Source organism: Corylus avellana, chromosome 2 (assembly GCF_965113065.1).
Source record: "Corylus avellana chromosome 2, dhCorAvel1.hap1.2, whole genome shotgun sequence".
Taxonomy (NCBI): Eukaryota; Viridiplantae; Streptophyta; class Magnoliopsida; order Fagales; family Betulaceae; genus Corylus; species Corylus avellana.
Genome location: NC_142491.1, coordinates 5419789 through 5441883, shown reverse-complemented (window position 1 = coordinate 5441883; position 22095 = coordinate 5419789). Strand labels below are relative to the sequence as shown.

Here is a 22095-nt window from a genome sequence, read left to right as displayed (position 1 = left end):
ACTAGAAATGCACTGCAAAAACATGATGTAACTTGTGGACCTAGTGTCATTAGTACAATATGTGTTAAGACATTGGACCAAACCTGACCCAAGACCAACTCAATTCAAGCTGACCAACCCTTGAGGTGACAGCCACTTTTCTTCCCCAATTCAATAGTCAGGCAAAGTGGGGGCACCGGCCAAAAGGTTATTGACGCTCTTACTACAATACTAATTAAATAATCGAACTCATTATTTTCTATTAACATAATTTTTTAGATAAAGTGATGATTTAACATAATATCAAAGCAGAGATCGTGTGTGTGTTTGAACCTTGTCTCTGTCAATGACGTCCCATTTTCATTACAATATTTCACGTATTGAGCCTCGCTTATTTTGAGATGAACAATTAGAAACTCTCAAATTCTGATAAAGTGTATAACTTGTGTTGGTGGAAGTAATTCATATCAAAGTTTAATTAAAACAAAAGCTTTTCTCTTTTCATTTCTTTCTGTAAGGTTCTTATTACTCACAAAATGCTCTGTTAAGTCTTCATTGTAAGAAAATACACATTGATGGCGAACACAGATAGCAACTGACAAGCATAACCAACTACCCGATCCCAAGAAAACAACAGCTATGTTTGCCAAAGGAAGAGCCCCGCACTGTAGCTGGAACGGCACTGTTCCAACTACAGTGCGGACTGACATGTGGCTGACTTTTTCATCTTAAATTTTTTTTTTCTTTTTTTTTGTTTTCTTGGGATCGGGTTGTTGGATATGCTTGTCCTGGGCAAACATAGCTAACAGGAAGCACCCAAAGTTTGAAAATTCCACGCCACAAGTGGTGTTTAGGTCCATATGCAGACGTTTTAAGGTTGAAAAGGATGCACGCCAACAATAAGTCAACAAAGTTGTACATAAAAATGAACATGTAAAATATAATTCAAAGTAGGAGAAAAGCGTTCACTGCTATAAAGTCAAGCAGAGAGACGGAGAGGGAGACACAGAGAGAGAGAGAGAGAGAGGATGAGTGGAGCAGAGAAGGTGGTGTGCGTGACTGGAGCTTCAGGCTACATAGCTTCATGGGTGGTGAAGCTCCTTCTTCAACGTGGGTATACTGTCAAAGCTACAGTTCGTGACCCAAGTTAGTGCTCTTTCCCCCTTTCCTTTTTAATGGTATCAGGCAATGTTTTGTAGTAATCTGAATTCTGGGTTTGATCATTCTTTCCCTTAACGTGCTTTTTTGTGAGTGTTTTGAGTTGTTTGTCAATGTTTTTGTATTTTTGTTGTAATTATTTTTTATTTTTTTATTTTTTCTCAAGTTTGTTTGACATGCATTACTTGATATTAATAAATTTAGCGTTCCATTTGGTATTTCTGTGTATATATATTCCACCGATGATCCAAAGAAAACAGAGCATTTACTTTCACTTGATGGAGCATTAAATCTATATCTTAGGCAAGCACAGTTTTATTTAAATTGCACTAAGACCATTATCCTTGTCACCCAAAACCAATGGTCAAGATAGCCCGGACCACCGTTTTCCTGGTTAAGAGTCAACCTCAGGAAGGGCTTTATGGGCTAAATGAGATATACTATGTCATAAAATGGAGACCTATCAATATTACAATTGTAGATTCACATTTAATTATTAGTTTAAATGCAGTACATTCAATGTTCTTTATGATTGCAAGCCAGGTTTCACATTTTGACTTTTAGTTTGGGTAGGTCTTATTTATTTATTTATATTTCCTTATGGATGTAGTATGAGTAGTTTTATTTACCTTTACGATTTTAGCATATATTTATAAGTAGTTCTGCTTATATATGAAACAGATGATTCAAAGAAAACAGAACACTTGCTTGCACTTGATGGAGCTAAGGAAAGACTTCATTTGTTCAAAGCTGATTTAGTGGAAGAAGGATCTTTTGATTCTGCAGTTGATGGATGTGAAGGTGTTTTTCATACAGCTTCTCCTGTACTTCTTTCATCCACTGATCCACAGGTTTAAACCGATATTCTTCTCCTTACTCCATGTACTTTTGATGTCATACACTGTCAATCTTTCCACCAATCTTATAGCACTGTACTTGCTTCATGGTATTTCTTTTTCTTTATTTTTATCCATTTTTATGTTCATGATCTCTGAACAAATTTTTTGCAATATGATTAGCTTTTTGATAGCTTAAGAGCTACTTCCCTTTCTGCTTTCATATTTCAGGGAGAATTAATTGATCCAGCAGTGAAGGGAACAATTAACGTTCTTAGATCATGTGCAAAAGTTCCTTCAGTCAAGAGAGTGATTGTAACATCCTCTTTGGCTGCAGTCACATATAATGGAAAACCATTGACCTTGGATGTGGTAGTTGATGAGACCTGGTTTTCAGATGCACTATTTTGTGAGAAATTGAAGGTGTGTGCTTATGTTAAGTTCTTATTACTCTTCTTACTTTATCACTATAAAGTATTTTATATACTATGCTTTTGAAGATTCTGCAACCAGTTATGTATAAATAATGATCCTACAAACATAAGAGAGTATCAGTAATGCCATTTTAGTTTGACATGTCCACTGGTGCACCAGATCCAACAGTACAAAACAAGAGTACTCCTTTTATTCTGAATCCATCTAACATTCTTTTTTTTTCTTGACTCTGAACTTGTTATGCCTCTTGTTTAAGATATTTATATTGTTATCGTCCTTTTTCATCTTTACATCAGTTGGAAAATAGAGTAGCTTTCAACTACAGAATCAGTGAGCATATAACCAAGTTCAGCTCCTTTGCCTCTTTTTGGTTCTTCTAGCTAGATTCCTTTCATATGTAGCATAAATCCATTCATAATGAAAAACTACCTGACGCTTCATTAATATTCGACATTACGGTATGTTAAAGATAAGATAGAGCAATTTTTAGTTGGTTAACTTGATCGAAGCAATTACTAAGTTTGAAATAAATTCATCAAATATTTGATTCATGTTGATGGAGATGGGTAATGACAATGGTACAGATTGACGTAGAGGAAGACTTGGTAGCCGAAAGGTTAGGAGCTTCTGCTTCTCCTGACCTGATAAATCAGTGCTCAATTCTCAGATTGACACACAATACAACCCGCAGGTTGAAGATAAAATCTCCGCAGAGAAGTTTGAAGAGAAAATTCTCAATTCATATATATTGATTCAAGTTGAAATTGGTCCTGAAAATATTACAAGTCATACTATTTATAGGAAAGAAAACTAACAAACTATTCTAAGTAAACTTGGCCCTAACATGATTGGCCGAACAATGGCAATTGGCCATTGGTTCCCTAAATCCGACAGTAGCTTCTCATTGGTTTTCCTTAAACCGCAGAAGCTTCTTATTGGTCTTCGGCTGTTGGCCAGGTCGGTTTTGACATTATTCCTTGTGGCTCTGACATAACTTTGCGGCCTTCAACTGTACTGACATAAGTTTTGCAGCTTTTAACTTTGCGGCTTTCCCGACTGTGATTCTGACATCACCATCCTTCTGATATTCCGACCTTGACATATTCTTGCCCTTAGTTTTGACAATATTCTTTCGGCGCTGGCAGATTCTTTCAGATATCAGAATTGAGCTCCCCGAGTATGCCTCGGTCAAGGGTGGCTCGGTGTTTCCCGAGTATTCCTTGGTTCTTGATTTCCCGAGCCGAGGCTCGACCCTCGGTTTGGCTGAACAATGCTCAGTGGACTGTCCTACATCAGTCTCCCCTTCTTGAAATTGACTCGTTCTCGAGTTAGAATCCTTCGGTGGAAAATATTCAAATATGTTCGCCACATTGAATGTTGAGGAAATGGCTAGGTTCTCCGGAAGATCAACAACATAGGCATTATCATTAATCTTCTTAATAATTTTGCAAGGTCCATACTTTTTGTTCCTCATTTTTCCGGAAGTCCCCGGTTGGTAGACGTCCCTTGCGCAAATAAACCATGACTAAATCACCTTCTCGAAAGACTTTGGATCTTCGCCCCTTATCTGCTGCTTTGTACTTTGCATAATTCTTCTCGAGGTCTTGACGAACTTCCTCATGGGTGGACTTCACACATTTTGCCAGGTGTTCCGCTGCTATACTAGCTCCGAGTAACTTGGGGTAGATTCGCAAGGTCTGCTACAAGTCTCGGAGTTTTTCCAAATACAACCTCGTACGGTGCTTTCCCGATCGACCTGTTCACCACATTATTGTAAGCAAACTCGGCCTAAGCTAAAGCCAGGTCCCATTGCTTCGGTTTATCTCTAGCGATACAGCGAAGTAAGTTGCCCAACGTTCAGTTCACAACCTCGGTTTGTCCGTCCGTCTTTGGATGACTAGTGCTACTAAAATTCAAGATTGTGTCAAACCGCCTCCATTGTGTCCTCCAAAAATAGGAAAGAAATTTGGTGTCTCGGTCAGAAGTGATTGACCTTGGCACTCCATGTACTTTGACTACTTCTCGGAAGAAGAGGTTGGCTATCTGGACAACGTCAGATGTTTTCCTGCAAGCAACAAAGTGAGCCATTTTGGAAAATCTATCCACAATTACCATGATAGAGTCGTCTCCTCTTTGAGTTCTTGGGAGTCCCAAAACAAAATCCATAAACACGTCTTCCCAAGGTGCTTCTAGTATTGGCAATGGCATGTAAAGGCCCGTGTTAGAGTCTGTCCCTTGGACACTTGGCATATCGGGCATCGTTGCACTATATTACCAACATCTTTTTTTAATTGTGGCCAATAGTATCGTTCCTCAACCAAACTTATGGTTTTGTCTCGTCCGAAATGTCCTCCTAATCCTCCAACGTGCAACTCTCGGATAACCTGCTCTCTGAGCGAACTCCTTGGAATACAGAGTTGGTTGCCTCGAAAAAGATATCCCTCCCGGATATGCATCTCGGGTACAGGTGTCCCAGTAGTACAGCGCTTCCAAATTTCTACGAAATCTTCATCTATCTCAAACAGCTCCTTGAGACATTCAAATCCGGTAATGTCTGCTTGTAAAGTCACCAACAAGGTAGCTCGGCGGCTCAGAGCGCCAGCTACTCGGTTCAGCTTGCCTGACTTGTGTTTTAGTGAAAAAGTGAATCGTTGAATGTAAGACACCCATCAGGCATGCATCCAGTTTAGGTTTCTTTGACTGTTGATGATCTTCAGGGCTTGATGGTCGGTGTAGAAGATGAACTCACATTGAATAAGGTAGTGCTCGCAGACCTTTAATGCACTTAAAACAACATAGAGTTCCTGTTCAAAAGTTGACCATTTCTGCCTTGTTTCTCCGAGCTTCTCACTGAAAAACTCAACCGGCTTTCCTTATTGAGACAACACCTCTCCAATTCCGACAATTGATGCATCGCATTTGACTTCAAATAGTTTGTCGAAGTCGGGTAAGACTAAAACTGGTGTTGTGCACAGCTTCTCTTTGATAATTTCGAAACTCCTTGCAGCTTCTTCACCCCAATGGAATTTGCCTTTCTTCATACACTCGGTGATAGGAGCTACAATGCTGCTGAAGTTTCGGACAAACCTCCGGTAAAAGGTTGCTAACCCGTGAAAGCTTTGGACTTCACCATTCTTTGATAGCTCTCACCTTCTCTTCATCAACTCGGATTCCGATTGGACTAACTATAAATCCGAGGAATAATAGTCGGTCCATCATGAAACTGCATTTCTTCAAGTTGACGTACAAATTGTTTGCACGTAGGGTCTCCAGAACTTCCCTTACATGACTTAGATGCTCTTCCGGATTACGGCTATAAATAAGGATATCATTGAAATAAACAAGAAGGAATTTTTCGATTAAAGGCTTATGTACCTGTTGCATTAGCCTCATGAATGTACTGGGTACATTGGAAAGTCCGAATGGCATCACTTTCCATACATAGAGTCCTTCCTTGGTTTTGAATGCAGTCTTCCATTCATCTCCAGGACTGATTCGGATCTTATAATACTCGCTCCTTAGATCAATCTTCGAGAAGATTTTGGCTCTAGACAACATATCAAACATATCTCCAATCCGAGGAATAGGAAATCAATACTTCACCGTGATCTTGTTGATTGCCCGACTATCCACGCACATCCGTCAGCTACCATTCTTCTTGGGCACCACTAAGGCTGGCACAACACATGGACTCATGCTTTCCCGCAAGTGCCCCTTCCGCATAAGTTCTTTTACTTGCCCCTGCAAGATCTCATTCTCTTTAGGGCTCATTCGGTAGTGTGGAAGGTTCGGCAGACTAGCTCTCGGCACTAAGTCAATGCAGTGTTAGATGTTTCCAATAGGTGGGAGTCCTTCTGGTGTCTCATCTGGAGTGATGTCCCAGAATTCGTCTAGCATCTCATGCACTGGCTCGGGAATAGCTGGTATAGTCGAATGGGTGGGTTCTTGGGTATTAAGGCAAGTATTTCCCGGGCCTCCTTGACTTCTTCCAGCAACTCGCTGGTCTTTGTCAACAAAATGGGCTGCTTCTTGGTTCGGACAGGAACGTCAACCGAGTCTTCCTTTAAAGGTCAAAAAATAATTTTCCAACCTTCTCGAAAAACAATGTAGATGTTGTCTCGGCCTTTGTGTTGGGCGTCCACATCATACTACCATGGTCTTCCCAAAATAATATGGCACAAAGAAGGGAGTTAGAATAGTGTTTACCGATTGAAAATGTGAATCGGCATCTCTCGGTAGCAAGTGTCTCCGTGCCCCGCTTGATCCATCCGATCTTGTACGGTGCCGGGTGTCTCTCGGTGGTGAGGCCTAACTTCGCAACCATCACTTTAGACACTATATTTTCTCCATTGCCTCCATCGATGATGACATCATAAACTTGTTGGTTGACAGTGCAACGAATGTGAAAGATCTTGTGTCTCTGAGCTTGGCCTTCTTATCCTGGGGCTAAGAGTAACCGCTGGATCACTAAGGACTGTGATAATAAGACACCTTCATCTGTCAAGGCTCCTGTGGCTTCATATCCGGGTGCGTCATCCTCGGTTTCTTCATCCTCATAATCCTCCGCTTCTTCTTCGGTTCCTGTTTCAACTAGATTCACCATTTGCCTTCTTGGACATTGATTAGACCTATGTCCTGGTTGGTTGCACCTAAAACACTTCTCTAGTCCGGGTCTTGCATAAGGATTGTTGTGAGGTGGAGTGACCATCGGTTGCTTCTGACCACTGCTGCTTCCTTTGGTTAACCATCCTCAGGTGCGGTAGGTTGAACAGTGGTCCCAGTTGAGACCATAGGTTGCTTTCCCCAGTTCTCCGAGGATCTCCCTAGATTACTTGGGTTCCGCTCCCAAGTTGAAGCTCGAGTTCGCTCCAACTGCTTCTCGGCACGGGTGGCTAAACTAACAACTTCATTTAGAGTGAAGACATGCTGCATAAACACCTTGTCTTGGATCGGCAAACGCAATCCTCCAATGAACCGAGCCACTTGCTGGGCCTCAGTTTCTATCAAATCATTTCGAGCTGAAAGTAGATAAAAATCATCAACATAAGACTGGACTGTGCAAGTTCCTTGACGGCACTCCTGGTATTGCTGGAACAAATGTTGCTCAAAATATAGTGGAAGAAACCGGGCATTGAGTAGCCGTTTCATCTTGAGCCAAGATGTCACGGGTCCCTTGCCTTCTCGTGTCTGAGAGTGTTGCAGCCTTTCCCACCAAGCTGATGCTCCACCTTTGAGCTTGTAAGCTACCAACTTCACCTTTCTTTCTTCCGGAATACTCATGTATTCAAAGAACCTCTCTACCTCCATGATCCAATCAAGGAAATCTTCAATATGAAGATGACCATCGAAGGATGGTAGATCAATCTTCATTCGGTATTCCTTGGGCTCCTCCCTGTCATATTGTTGATGCCTAGGTTGTTCACCACAAACATCTTCATGGCCAGCAGCACCCCCTCATAAAAGCAGCATCCCCGGCCGGTAAACTCCGTAGCCGGTGCCTCCTCTACCACCTCTATATCTGCCTCCGCCTGGACCTGCACTGTGAGCCCTGCCAAAGACTTCACCAACGTAATCTTCGTCATCGCTATTGTAGTCGAATGGTTGGGGTTGATCAACTGGTGGAGGTCGGCGGATAGCCCTTACCCGGATTCCATCATCTCCCTAGGCTTGATCTCGGGGAACTTGATTGACTCTGGTTTCCAAACGTTCTAAAGCCTATTGCATCCTTTGCTTGGTGTTGCACAGATTGTTGGAAGGTCTGAAATTCGGCCCTTGTAGGAGCCTCCCTATTACAAACTGCGTTATTAAGGGGTTCGTCACCGATGCACTGATTGGTCATGATCAGGATAATGCCTGCTCTGATACCAACTGACGCGGAAGACTTGGTAACCGAATGGTTAGGAGCTTCTGCGTCTCCTGACCTGATAAATCAGCGCTCAATCCTCAGATTGACACACAACACAACCCGCAGGTTGAAGATAAAATCTCCGCATAGAAGTTTGAAGAGAAAATTCTCAATTCGTATATATTGATTCAAGTTGTAAAGTTGGTTCTGAAAATATTACCAGTCCTACTATTTATAGGAAAGAAAACTAACAACTATTCTAAGTAAACTTGGCCCTGACATGATTGGCCGAACAATGGCAACTGGCCATTGGTTCCCTAAATCCGGCAATAGCTTCTCATTGGTTTTCCTTAATTGGCAGAGCATCTTATTGGTCCTCGGTTGTTTGCAAGGTCGGTTCTGACATTATTCCTTGTGGCTCTTATATAACTTTGCGACCTTCAACTGTTCTGACATAAGTTTTGCGGCTTTTAAGTTTGCGGCTTTCCCGACTGTGGTTTTGACATCACCGTCCTTCTAATATTCCGACCCTGACATATTCCTGCCCTTAGTTCTGACAATATTCTTTCGGCGCTGGCAGATTCTGTCAGATGTCAAAATTGAGCTTCCCAAGTATGCCTCGGTCAAGGGTGCCTCGGTGTTTCCCGAGTATTCCTTGGTCTTGATTTCCCGAGCCGAGGCTCGACCCTCGGTTTGGCTGAACAATGCTCGATGGCCGAGTATTCCTCAGTTCTTGATTTCTCGAGCCAAGGCTCAACCCTCGGTTTGGTTGAACAATGCTCGGTGGACTATCCTACATGTTCTGCTGAACAGTGCTTGGTGGACTGTCCCACATCACAGTTTGTCATAATAAAGTTGTACTAATCGCTACCAAGTGTGACTTGGATTGATTGGAAACTGGAAGAGATTAATATGCATCAAGTAAGTTAATTAGATGTAAAAATTAGATTTGTTTCATTTTATCTTTTTTCTATTTCAGAATTGGTATCCAGTTTCAAAAACTTTAGCTGAGGAAGCTGCTTGGAGATTTGCAAAAGAGAACGAGATTGACCTGGTTACAATAAATCCAGGGGTTGTGATTGGTCCTTTTTTACAACCAACTCTTAATCTTAGCGTGGAGGAGATTCTGAAATTTATAGATGGTACTCTTTACTCTTGAGCTATTAGTTCCTATTTTATTTACTGATTAGAAAAAGCATATCCCAGAAATTCAGAACCACCTTAACATGAGCATCTTAAGAAATATGTATAAAGGTATCCAAGTAAATGTTTTTCTACTTTGGCATTAATCTATCAGGCTTCTACACTTCCAGCTTATAGAGTGGGTCGGATTTGTTTCCCTTTCTGCTCGATCTTTCATATATGAACATGAGTTACTATCTTCGTTACCTAAAAGAAAGAAAGAATGAAAAAAGAAACAAAAATTGCTTTTCTCTTTTCTTTCTGGAAAAGGCAACCTATTTTCAGGGGAAAGAAATGGTTAATCTCAATGTACAGCTTAGGGATGTACTTAATGGTGACTACTTATCAAGTGATCTCTCTTACATATCCCACTTAGCTTCTGCCGAAAAGTCAGTTTAATTATCTGCTTTTTCTGAATCACTAAATGGAAAAATGAAAAACTAATAAGACTGCATCTTTGACTTTAGTGGGAGTAAAAATCTAATTTTCTTCTTCAACTACATTATATCTAATTCTTGACAGTTGAGGCTTTTATGCATGCAGGAGCTGAAACATTTTCTTATACATTCTATGCATTTGTCGATATTAGAGATGTTGCAAATGCTCATATTCAAGCACTTGAAGTTCCTTCAGCCGCAGGCAGATATTGTTTAGTTGAAACCGTTATACACTGTTCTGAGGTTATGAAGCTTTTGCAAAAACTGTACCCCACTTTGTGCCTTCCTGAAAAGTAAGTCATTGATATTTGCAAATACTGAGTGCCCCTTCTTGCTATGGTTGAATGAAGAATAGTCGATTTTCGTCCCTTACTATATGCTCAAGGCCATGTTACTTATTATTACTTTCTTGGGTACTGGTTTTGCCTGATGAGTACTTCAAAATTTGTCTATAGACTACTTGTTTACACTCTATGTAGCATTTTCTTTTTTTCTACTCAGCTTCTGTGATTTGCGTTTACAATGCTGCTAGGCTTGAAAGTTGTGGCCCCATTTATCACTATGATATATATTATTCATGAAATATGATCTACAATTGCTGAATCAATACTGTAAGTGAGCTACTTGATTTTGTATTGAGGAAAGTCATCTCATAAATCCCTTTCCCTTAACTTAGCTTGCCAATACTCATTTCTTTTTTAAAAGCTCCTTTTGTTTTCATTATTTTATCATCAGAAACAGGGGGGTGGTTCTAATGTTTTTCTTGCATTTATGACTTAATATTCAACAATACTGCTTTTGGTCAAATTATTTGTTTTCAATTAGTCAACTAGCTTCCTGATACTAATTTTTCTGACACAACACAAAATTCTGAGAAAGTTTGCTTGTCTTTTTCATTCATGGTAGATGTGATGACAAGCCTTCCATGCAAGGATGTCAGGTATCCAAGGAGAAAGCAAAAAGTTTGGGTATCAACTTCATTCCTCTGGAGGTGACTCTTAGGGACACTGTTGAAAGCTTGAAGGAGAAGGGCTTCCTCAGTTTCTGAATGATGTTAATGATCGGGCAGTGATGCAAATATTTGTGAACAAACTGTGTTCCCTTCAATTATGAATGTCGAGATGGGTAAAAACCATATTAATTCTAAATAAAAGTTTGAATAATCAGTTATTCTAAAACCTAAACCAAGAAAGAACAGTGCATGTGTTCTATTTAATAAATGCCCCAACATGTCATGGTGCATCTTCCATATGGTGTATGATTTCTCTTTGTGCTTCTCCTCAATTCAATAGTCAGGCAAAGTGGGGGCAGTGGCCAAAAGGTTTCTGACACTCTTGACAGTTTCAAGTTAAGAGGTGGCCTTTATGGTCATCCTGTTGTTGGGACCTTAGGACACCCTGCTGAAAACGTGAGATGAACAATCAGAAACTCTTATATTTTGGTAAAGTATAAGTTGTGTTGGGAAAAGTGATTCATTTCCAAGTTTAATAAGAGAAGAAATTTCACTTGCTACCCTGGATCTTTCATCACTTTTGCAATCATACTCTCAAACTTTCAAAAATGTCAATTAAGGGTATTTTTCAAAAGTTTGCAATGTCAACCATCCTGTCAAAATTCTGCGTTAAATCCTAACTGAGAAAGTGAAATTTTCAAAATACACCCGTCCAAATTCAAGGTGTTTTTGTAATTTTATAAACATATGAGGAGTATTTTGGATCCCTCAATGAGCAGCCTTGCTAAGCCCCATTTCAGGCAGGGTGTGGCTGCATGGCTATATAATTCACCCATTAAATGGTTATTCCAAGCTATGATTAGCAAGGTTTAGCGAGCTTGAATTCTCCATCAGCTTCCAGTTTAACAAATAACAAGCAAAAATACAAATATTAAAAATGAACATGTGGAGCATGTGTAGCACTCATCTTGGGATGAGCGGTGGTTACAAGTTTGACCTTTTTCCTTTTGTTCTCTAAGTTCGGCCGTATTAATGTTAGACAAACGAACATGTTAAATTTGTTGAAAAAAACTATTATTAACAATTCACAACTAATTGACTAAGCAATAAAAAATAATAAAATCCATGAAATTCGGGCAGGAAGCGAAAGAGGGTCGGAGCTCCGATCCTGCTTGAATTTTGTGAAATTCAAGCAAACCAATAATAGAAAAAAAAAAAAAAAAAAAAACAACAACAACAAAATAGAGGCCTATGAGTTGTATAAATTAAACATTTTAAATTTGTTTAAGACAAGCTGAGGTGACCACATCATGCACATTAATTTAATCATCAGCCAAGTCCTTATTTCCCACCATAAAAGCACGAACTATAGCTAAGAACAAACTATTAAGCTAAGAACAAGCTCATTGAGGGAGAGAGAGAGAGACAGAGGGAAGGAATGAGTGGAGAAGGGAAGGTAGTATGTGTGACTGGTGCTTCCGGTTATATAGCTTCATGGCTTGTGAAGCTCTTGCTCCAACGTGGGTACACAGTCAAAGCCACTGTCAGGGACCCAAGTCAGTTCTTACCCAGAATTTAATGCTCATGTTTTTTTTTTTTTTTACTAGTATCTCGATATTTTACTTTCAAGTGTTCTTTAGTTGTAGGAATCAAAAGGTTTCTTCAGAGATTACATCCATTCTTCTGTTTCTGCTCTTCTTCCTTTTATCCAAAAGGTTTCTTGGGATTATATTCATTTCTGTTATTTATTCCTTTTTTATTTGAATGATTCAATCATCATTAAGGGATGAATAAAACTGCTATTGCTGGTATGTATTTGAATTTTGAATTTCCTAAAAATCAATTAAACGAGAATAGTAAGATTTTGGTTTTCATAAATATGAATTGAAACAATCATGCCCCACACAAATAGGGGCATGATTTTATATATATATAAAATCGGGGTGGCTCGGGGTTGGAATGGTTGAATCTGGGGTGGCAATCAGAAACTCTCAGATTCTGGTAAGGTATAACTTGTGTTGGTGAAATTAATTCATATGAAAGTTATATAAAAACAAAAGCTTTTCTCTTTTCATTTCTTTCTGGGGGGTTCGTGTTACTCACAATATGCAGTGTTAAGTCTCTAACACATCATTAGAAAACAGAAAGCAACTGACAAACATTTCCAACTACCAGCCAGTGAGAATACAAATGATTAAATCAATACCAAGAAAATCTTATGAAGCAATCAAAGATTAAAAATTTCATACTACAAGTGGTGTGTAGGTCCATATGCAGACGTTTTAAGGTTGAAAAGTGGAAACCTCACCGGTTGCCTGTGATGCAAGTCAACAAAGTTGTATAGAAAAATGAGGATCCCAGGGTGTTGTAATTTATTTTTTCATCATGCAGTGCTTGATATTAATAAATTTAGCATTCTAATTGGTATTTCTGTGTATATATGCCACAGATGATCCGAAGAAAACAGATCATTTACTTTCCCTTGATGGAGCTAAAGAAAGACTTCAATTATTCAAAGCAAGTTTACTGGAAGAAGGATCTTTTGATTCTGTAGTTGATGGTTGCCAAGGTGTTTTTCATACAGCATCCCCTGCTAGTTTTGCAGCCAGTGACCCACAGGTTCATCCTATGATATTGTTTTTATTGCCTTATGCAATGTATAATCAATATAATGTTCCAATTTTTGCTGCCAATATGATGGGTGTAGTTTGATTCTTAGTGATTTAAAACAACTTAAAGGATTTCATGCAGCTCTTGTTTAAGCAACCTGTGATTCTCACAGAGGAAATATCTGCTCCTATGAAGGATACATATGTTAATGATTTTACAATATCTAATCAGTTACATTTTCACAACATTGTCATCTGGAATTGCAGTTTTTCTTGATTTCTGGGACCAATAAGTGCTGAAAGTAGTGCTCTTAGGTTTGATGTAATAGAAGTTAATGTTAGTCTATTTCTCGAAAGAGAAATGCTATTTACCACATTTTTATCCCATAATGTTAATGTGAAAGTCGCAACAAACCCTTAGATTGTTTTTAACAAGGTTTGATCCAACGGTTATTTGGTACTGTCACATCAACATTATGGGATAAAAATGTAGTTTTTGACATCACTCATAAAGAAATCATGCACACGAGACTTTAGAGAAGTTCTACCTTGTAATTCAATGACATGATTAGTACATGATAAAATTGTCTAATTACATGTCCTCAATTTTGTCCAATATTATTGTGCTTATGATGGTTTAGTTCCACTAATGAATTCTAATGTGAGCTACTTCCACATTTTTTTCTTATAATTCAGTCAGAATTAATTGATCCAGCAGTGGAGGGAACACTTAACGTTCTTCGATCATGTGCAAAAGTTGCTTCTATCAAGAGAGTGATTGTAACGTCTTCTTTGGCTTCAGTTATACGCAACAGAAAACTTTTGACCCCGGATGTAGTTGTCGACGAGACTTGGTTTTCAGATCCAGTTATGTGTAAGGAGTTGAAGGTGTGTATATGTGCTATTCCATAGTTAAAATCTGTATTTCAAGTTTATCTTTAATGGTACTCTTACATTGATACAGTTAATCTCAAGATACTTGCAGTGGAAGATCTTGAGATATATAATCTCTTAAATTTGTATTACTAGTTTTGGTTGTGTGTATGTGTGTGCGCGTGAATGTGTATTTGCCGAGGAAACATTTGATCAGAATAGCAGCACAAGGTGTGCCAAGCTTTTCCTTCAGTCTAGGTTGTCTCTGCAGTTACTTTGCTATCTCAGTGAGCAAGGCTCCTGAAGTTTAAATATTTTTACTTTTTCTTGTAACCATAGTGCTAAATATTTTAGAATGTAATCATTGTATCTAGTTATGACTTTTATTTTCTTGAGTCAGATAGTAATTTAATTTTGAAAATTTTTCTCGAATATTTTCGAATGTAAACGGCATAGATTCCTGAATACTCTTAATCAGATCATACACATATTGCAGATATTGTTTTTTAGTCCTTTATGCAATTAATTCCTTCTGGACCAAGAAAGGATCTCTTATTTAAAGGCTTTGGATCTTTTCAGCTCTGGTATCAGCTCTCAAAAACCTTAGCTGAGGAGGCTGCTTGGAAGTTTGCTGAAGAGTGTGGCATTGACTTGGTAGCAATAAATCCAGGGTTTTCAATTGGTCCCCTCATACAGCCAACTCCTACTTCTAGTATGATAGGTTTTCTGAAGCTTATGACAGGTACTTTTTTGCAGCTAATGAGGATTGTGTATTGTGTTTCTTCCTCTAAAGAAATTATAAAATGCATGCTCCATCACAATTTTAGAAAGAAAAATAGAGTTCAACTGATATAAATAAGTGTTAAAAAAGTAGCAATCATTTTTCTTTTCAGTTTACTGCTTCAAGTGTCTTATCTGATTAAGGTAGCATCTGACAGCTGAATAAAGTTAGAATTGGTTTAGTGGATCTGTCATTATAACTTTCTTTAGGCTTTTTGAATAATAAGTAACTGTTCTGTAAAACTTTCTTTTCCCTGGGTAGGTAAGTTTTAAGAGACTTAGCAGTAAATGAACTAAGGATCATGTATTTCCAACTGAAAGAGTGAGTTGAACTTCCATAACTTCCATAACTCCCAGTCTTTTATTATGATCAGAATTACTTTCTTTGGGAGTTCCTTATTCCCTTTTCTTTTGAAAAAAAGGCTTTGCTGAGTTCCAGGGCTAAATACATGGAATGTAAAGTTCCCTTATAACTTATAGTTCACTTGAAGCAGGCTGCAAAACATTGATCTGCAAAGTTCTAATCCCTCTAATGCATCTGAAATATATAGGTTGAGGTCCACCATATATTCCATGGATAAGAAAGGTTCAATCTCAGCATACACAGCTTCCAAATATGCTATATACTATATATTCATGTTGTTCAATATGAACGTAATATATAATTAGCTTTTTTATGAAAAGCAGGTTGTATCTGCTATCTGAGCTGAACTTTTTCAACAATGATTTCCCGTCATATTCTATTGGCAAAAGAGAACTACTAGAAACCACACTTTTATCTCATTTTGCTAATGTGATACTATCAATTAGCTCGTGTTAAAAATAAAAAATAAGATCAAAAGCTGATTGGTAATGCCACATCAACAAAGTAGGATAAAAGTGTGGTATATAACATTACTCCTGGTAAAATGGCTGAGTGATCAAAAACAAATTTTCATATTTAACTGTGTTGGTCTGAAGGAAGTTATTCTCCTTCCAGCCACTTCATTCCATACAATTCTTGTGATGCTAGTTGTTAACTTTTTCGCTCTCCTCTTTTTTTTCCTCTCTTTTCTTGTGTGCAGGAAGTCAAGTGTTTCCAGATGGAATTTACAATTTTGTTGATGTTAGAGATGTTGCACATGCACATATTCAGGCACTTGAAACTCCCGCTGCTAATGGCAGATATTGTTTAGTGGGAAGTGTTGCACACTATTCAGAGACTTGCAAGATATTGCACAAACTCTACCCGAGTTTGCACCTACCTGAAAAGTGAGTTCTTTTACCTGCATGATACTGAATCTCCCTTATTGGTTCCATAGACAGAAGCAACTAAATTCATCAATTTACATGCTTTATTGTGTGTGCCAGGTTATGTTTTGTGTGATTGTTTTCAACTTGTTCATTTCCTTGGAGATGGTCAGTTTATATCCGAACATTTTATTAAACAGCCTAATTCCTCAGTAACATTGTATTTCTTTTGAATTACACAATAATAACGCTAGCTAAGTCCTTACTTTGACTGTACTCTAGGGCAGCGGAGGGGAGGGAGGGAAGACTTAATAAACTTTAGGTAGAACTCACTTTTAAAAACAGGCTTGCAATGAGAGGATGCCAAAAGCTTATATACACATGGTTAATATTGCATTTAACTAATGTGGGACACTTGGAATCATAATTCCACCACGATTTCGAATTCAACGTCCATGACTCCCCACTCTATCAACATCAACCCAGAGATAGTCATTTCTTTTTTGGTGGCTTTACTCATTTATCAGTATTCAATGACTCAATACTATACACATACATAATACCAAGACATCTTAATCTAGCCTATAGGTCCCTCCCCCCATCCAACTCGGCCACAAAGCTGCAACCCATTCAATCCTATATTTGACAACCTGCGTCCAATCCCATATTCAACGTGGGGGAAACTCTAATACCAAATGCACAAATTATAGTTAAAACTCACATTTGAAAACCAACTTGTGAGGAATGGTGCTCATGAGCTTACGTATACATGATTAAGATTGTACTTAATTTATATGGGACACTTAGGATTGTAACAGGAGGGGTGTTGAAAGATAGAGACAATTTATCATAAAATTGACAGTGTTCTCTTATTTTTTGGAATATGCAATGAACTGCAAATAGTATTACATTTCTCTGGGTTGTTTTGTTACGAGTAGGACTCCAGTGCCATAGATATTACATCTAACAAAATTATACTGCAAATAGTATTACATTTCTCTGGGTTGTTTAATTCAGATTAGAATTTGCTTTTCTCATGCCAACAGTTCTAATACATCACAAATTTGGAAGAAGTGTGACACTTTTTGTCTTTTTGCACTTTCGGCAGAGATGAAGATGACATACCTTTGCGTCCATTGCACAAGGTATCCCAAGACAAAGCCAAAAGTTTGGGAGTTAGCTTCATTCCTTTGGAAGTGAGTTTTAGGGACACTATTGAAAGCTTGAAGGAGAAGGGCTTCCTCACTGCCTGAATTATGTAGTTAAAAGGGAACTGATGCAAATAAGTACTAACAATTTGTGTGTGCTCTTCTTTTCATCATTTTGAACTTTATTTGGTTGGAGTTTGCTGGCCTTTGAATTGCTTGAATAATGAAAACTGTCAATCCAACTTGTGCTTCCCAAATTGCTCATCTCTAATGTCCTGACTTCAATTATTCAACTATTGCTCAAGGGATTGATTCCAACATTCCAAGTATATAGATTTTTTTATTTTTTTATAAGTAATATAATTTCATTGAAAAAGCACAAAGGGTGCAATACATAGAAAGTATACAAGCTAATCTCCCAATTAATAGAAAACAATGAACAATGGTTCAAAAAGTTCGGAAACTAGAAAAAAATAAAAAATCTTCAAAGGCGTTGAATATAATATTTTTCAGCTCCGCCATCACTGTTCCTCTATCTTCAAAGTTCCGTGCATTCTACTCTCTTCAATTACACTACAGTAAGCATAACATAAAAGAATCAACCTCCAAACTTCCAAAATGTCACAACACCTGCCTTGACCTCCCCAACTCATTAACAATTCTTTCACCATTCTAGGCATAATCCAAACTACACCAAACACATTACATACTGAGTATCTAGATTTTAGACATAAGTCCTTGAAAACCATTTCAACGTAATTCTTCTTCCAATATTTCCGATTCCTTTGTATTAGGCAATTCTTAATTGTGCATTATGTGTTGTAGCACATTGCTGTAAGTATACAAATAGCTCTGTCAATGTCGTTGAATCTTGCGCCAAAACTTTTTCTCATCGAGAAACTCAAGACAGATTGGATATACCCACCAAAGAAAAAAAGCCAGAACCTGCTCCAACAAAATTTAGCAAACACTCATTATTAGCAGTCTGTCCTAGAAATTTTTTAGCAGAAATCAAAATCTTATCTATTTTTCTTTCACTAAAGTTTCCCTGATATGAACATATTCCCACTAGAAACAAAATTATCTGAAGACCGACTCATCCAACATGTGTTGATCTGTGGATCATGCAAAACCCAGGCGAGTCTCGTGTGTGATAATCTGACCTGAGTCGGGATGCCCTGACAGAGGGTGAGACTCTAAAGGCCTGCCGCCAAAAGCATTCCAATGGACCTCTTAAGGATATTCTAATACATTTTACCCAAGGGTATGTTGTTTTTTTTCCTTTTAATAGGCAATAAGTTCATTAAAAAAATAATAATAATACAAAAAGGGTACAAGAGGACCTCCAAAACTTATGATCTAAAGTCAAAGGAGATTAATGAAATCTTAACCAAAAAAAAAAAAAAAAGAGAAAAGAAAAAAAGAGTACTACAAATAGGGTACCATCCTAATCGCTTTGTGCATCCCCCAAGGTTAAGCGAGCTTGAATTCTCCATCAGCTTCCAGTTATGTCAAGCATCTCAACTTGTGACTTCTGACTTTGTAAATTTAATCCATAACACGATGAAATTCTTCAAGAATACAGACTGACTCATTGTGGTTTGCAAAACTAACATATGCTCAGTGGGGATAGAATTTACTTTTTCGACAGCAGATTGACAAGAACAGTCATGATAAGTTGTCATGCTAAATCAGAGTATACATATATTTTAGCAAAACACGAAAAATAAAAAAGAAAAGGGATGTACCTACGTAAGTGTGCATGTATGCAATGGCTATATTTCACCATTCAAGGCTTTGGTTCACATGAACTAGGATGTTCTAGATATAACTGCACACACAGAGGTTCGCTATTCATTGACTTAATAGGGGTCAGTAGTGGAGGTTGCTGCCACAGCCTTGTGTCCGATGGGATCCATAGCTCTGCATCCTTGCTTGTACTAGCCTGAGGAAGGGATCGAAAGTAAGCAGTTATCTCCCACCTACAGTCTGTCAAAAGATACAAAAAAATAAATAAATAAAATAAAATAAAATTAGAGACCTGTCACTAATTTTAACCATAAAAGAAAACAAAATCCAGGACACAATTCAGAAATGCATCAAGAACCTAAGAAATTAATCAATCATGGGAGCCAAGTAAACAACAAGGCATATGATACATACCAGAAAGCCATAAGAAAATAAAAAAATTAAAAAAATAAATGAGAAACTTCACTTAACTCCCTGAACTTTCTTCACTTTTACAATCATTTCCTTAAAGTTCAAGATCACTAAATTTAATGCATCAAAATTTAAAAATTTGTAATATTACCCATCTCGTTAGGATTTGGGAATTTCCAAGGCCTCCGTTAGGATTTAGAAGAAAATCATAATGGAGAGGTGACATTGCAAACTTTTTTAATGATGGATAAATTGAGTTTTTTTTTTTTTTTTTTTTTTTTTGAGTTATTGCAAAAGCGATGAAAGTTCAAGAGGCTAAATGAAGTTTTCCCAAAAAAAAAAAAGAAGTGTTTTTTGCTACCCATGTATACAGGCTGAAGTATGAAAATGGGATATGTAGTGCTATATTTAGCACTTACCATGGGGAAGAACCCTAGTAAGGGATTCTGAGACTGAGAGCTTGATCAAGAATGATCTAAGAGAGAACTCCAGGTCAGCTTCTTCCAACTTTGATCCATAAGACTGGTTCACTGTGAGCTTGAACACAAATCTTTCCACCGGGATGCAGTCAATGTCGAAAAAAATAACTGCTACTCTCTCCACCAATCCCTATTTGTAAGGGGCATGATTGTTTCAATTCATATTTATGAAACCAAAATGTTACTATTCTTCCTTAATTGATTTTGAGGAAATTCAAAATTCAAATAAATAATAGCAATATCAGTTTTTATTCATCCCCTAATGATGATTGAATCATTCAAATAAAAAAGGAATAAATAACACAAATGAATATAATCCCAAGAAACCTTTTGGATAAAAGGAAGAAGAGCAGAAACAGCAGAATGGATGTAATCTCTGAGCTGAGGGTGGCGAGCCCTCTGAACCACCACATTCATATATCTCCTTCTCTCGAATGCGCCTTCACCCACAATTCACCATCACCCAACAAAAAAATGTATAATCAATAAATATTATATCAATTTCAATGCATATAATCTTCTTGCTAAGCAAACAGAGAGAGGGCCGGGCCTGAGAAGGGTGCAAAGAGAACTGACCGGCAGGGTAGACACCTTTGAGGAAGACAATAGAAGAGATGGCTACTTCCAAGAATTCAACCAAAATCCGGGCTGTTTCACCTGCGATTTCAATATACTCAGACAGGGAAAAAAAAAAAAGAAAAAAAAAGGAGGGGGTATAAAGCGAAAAATATTAAACCTTGACGAGATTGAATATCTCTGCGCTCCATTAATATATTTTCAGGATATATATATACTCAGAAGGCCACAACAAGAGATAAACCAAAGTAAAAATCAGATTTAGAGTCGTTGACGAAGAGCTTCAAATCGATGTTCCATTGAGGGGTGCTTCATCTGCCCACCATCTCTTTCCCTTCAATATATTTTTTATATATATATATATATAATCAAGATGAGAGTAATTAGAATTGTGACACATGTTCATATTTTTTAATATCAGGGAGTACTTAGAATTGCGACACGTGCCCATATTTTTAATATCTAAACCTTTTTTTTTTTTTTTTTTTTTTTTTACCTCCAGTCATTAATTAGTGTAATTAATTGTGTTGATTATATTTCAAGAGTTTTTCATACATAAATTATTCAATAAATTAAGTATTATTAATGTCCAAATCAAATAAGGAAACAAATAATATAAATAAAATTATAACCTTTTTTTTTTTTTCACACCAACAATATTTTGTTTAAATTTTAAGTTTTTTTACTCATAATTTTTAATAATTAAATCGTGCAAATATTGAAAGAATTTTTCATTTTTCTATTTTTTTTAATGAATTAAGTGTACAATTTTTCCTTAATTAATTCCTTTTGACATTTCTTTTTATTAACTCACGTGTCCATTTTTAAAAAAAAAAATTAAATTTTTTTACTCATAATTTTTAATAATTGAACCGTGCAAATATTGAAAAGGATTTTTCTTTTTTCTATTTTTTTAATGAATTAAGTGTACGATTTTTCCTTAATTAATTCCTTTTGACCATTCTTTTTATTAACTCATGTTTATCTCTCTCACCCTAAATCACGATTTTTTTTTTTAATAAATTAAGTGTCTTAATTCATTAATATCTCTCTCTTTATTAAAACACAATTTTTCCTTAATTAATTTCTTTTGACCTTTCGTTTTATTAACTCATATTTATCTCTCTCACCCTAAATCACGTCGGTTTCTCTCACTCTAAACTCACCTTCTCCTTCTATGGCAACAAGGTTTCAAAACTCTTTCCTATAGAAGTTAATGGTTGCACAAAGTTTATTGAGATGAATATGTTTCCGTTTTGTTTCGTAAAATTTTCTGTTCAGTTTTTTTTTTTTTTTTTTTTTTTTGGGTATTCAGCTATTTTTCATTTGAATGTTTTATAGTTTTTTTTTTTTTTTTTTTTCCATCTGTTTTTTTTGAATGTTCAAAATTATGAGTTTTATTTGTATTAAAATATA

At 37.2% G+C, this 22095-nt stretch overlaps 3 protein-coding genes across 9 annotated transcripts; 2 read left to right on the top strand and 1 right to left on the bottom strand.

Annotated features, from left to right (window-relative positions):
- The first annotated feature begins 1007 nt into the window (after positions 1-1007).
- LOC132185218 (phenylacetaldehyde reductase-like) lies at positions 1008-10939 on the top strand. 4 transcript variants are annotated; one of them, XM_059599020.2, is made up of 6 exons: positions 1008-1125; positions 1819-1988; positions 2205-2396; positions 9233-9395; positions 9979-10165; positions 10779-10939. In XM_059599020.2, exons 1-6 carry the CDS (start codon positions 1008-1010, stop codon positions 10918-10920), a joined length of 972 nt encoding a protein of 323 aa, XP_059455003.2. In that variant the 3' UTR covers positions 10921-10939. The 4 variants fall into 4 exon arrangements, with proteins under 4 accessions (XP_059455003.2, XP_088369270.1, XP_088369269.1 ...); XM_088513144.1 differs by having other exon boundaries at positions 9973-10165; XM_088513143.1 differs by having other exon boundaries at positions 9958-10165.
- Positions 10940-12178: 1239 nt separating this feature from the next.
- LOC148587240 (phenylacetaldehyde reductase-like) lies at positions 12179-17721 on the top strand. 2 transcript variants are annotated; one of them, XM_088513140.1, is made up of 7 exons: positions 12179-12380; positions 12465-12539; positions 13274-13443; positions 14130-14321; positions 14886-15048; positions 16151-16337; positions 17425-17721. In XM_088513140.1, the coding sequence occupies exons 1-7, from the start codon at positions 12263-12265 to the stop codon at positions 17567-17569; spliced, it is 1050 nt and encodes a 349-aa protein (XP_088369266.1). In that variant the 5' UTR covers positions 12179-12262; the 3' UTR covers positions 17570-17721. The 2 variants fall into 2 exon arrangements, with proteins under 2 accessions (XP_088369266.1, XP_088369267.1); XM_088513141.1 differs by lacking the exon at positions 12465-12539 and having other exon boundaries at positions 12182-12380.
- Positions 17722-17984: 263 nt separating this feature from the next.
- Positions 17985-20993, bottom strand: REV7 (DNA-binding HORMA family protein). 3 transcript variants are annotated; one of them, XR_009441145.2, is made up of 7 exons: positions 20840-20993; positions 20680-20760; positions 20431-20543; positions 20044-20233; positions 19213-19453; positions 18908-18998; positions 17985-18409 (listed from the first exon to the last, which is right to left on the bottom strand). XR_009441145.2 is itself a non-coding variant. In XM_059605570.2 (6 exons), exons 1-5 carry the CDS (start codon positions 20868-20870, stop codon positions 19254-19256), a joined length of 615 nt encoding a protein of 204 aa, XP_059461553.2. In that variant the 5' UTR covers positions 20871-20993; the 3' UTR covers positions 17985-18409; positions 19213-19253. The 3 variants fall into 3 exon arrangements, 2 of the variants coding, with proteins under 2 accessions (XP_059461553.2, XP_059461565.2); XM_059605570.2 differs by lacking the exon at positions 18908-18998; XM_059605582.2 differs by lacking the exon at positions 18908-18998 and having other exon boundaries at positions 19217-19453.
- Between the last annotated feature and the right edge of the window lie 1102 nt (positions 20994-22095).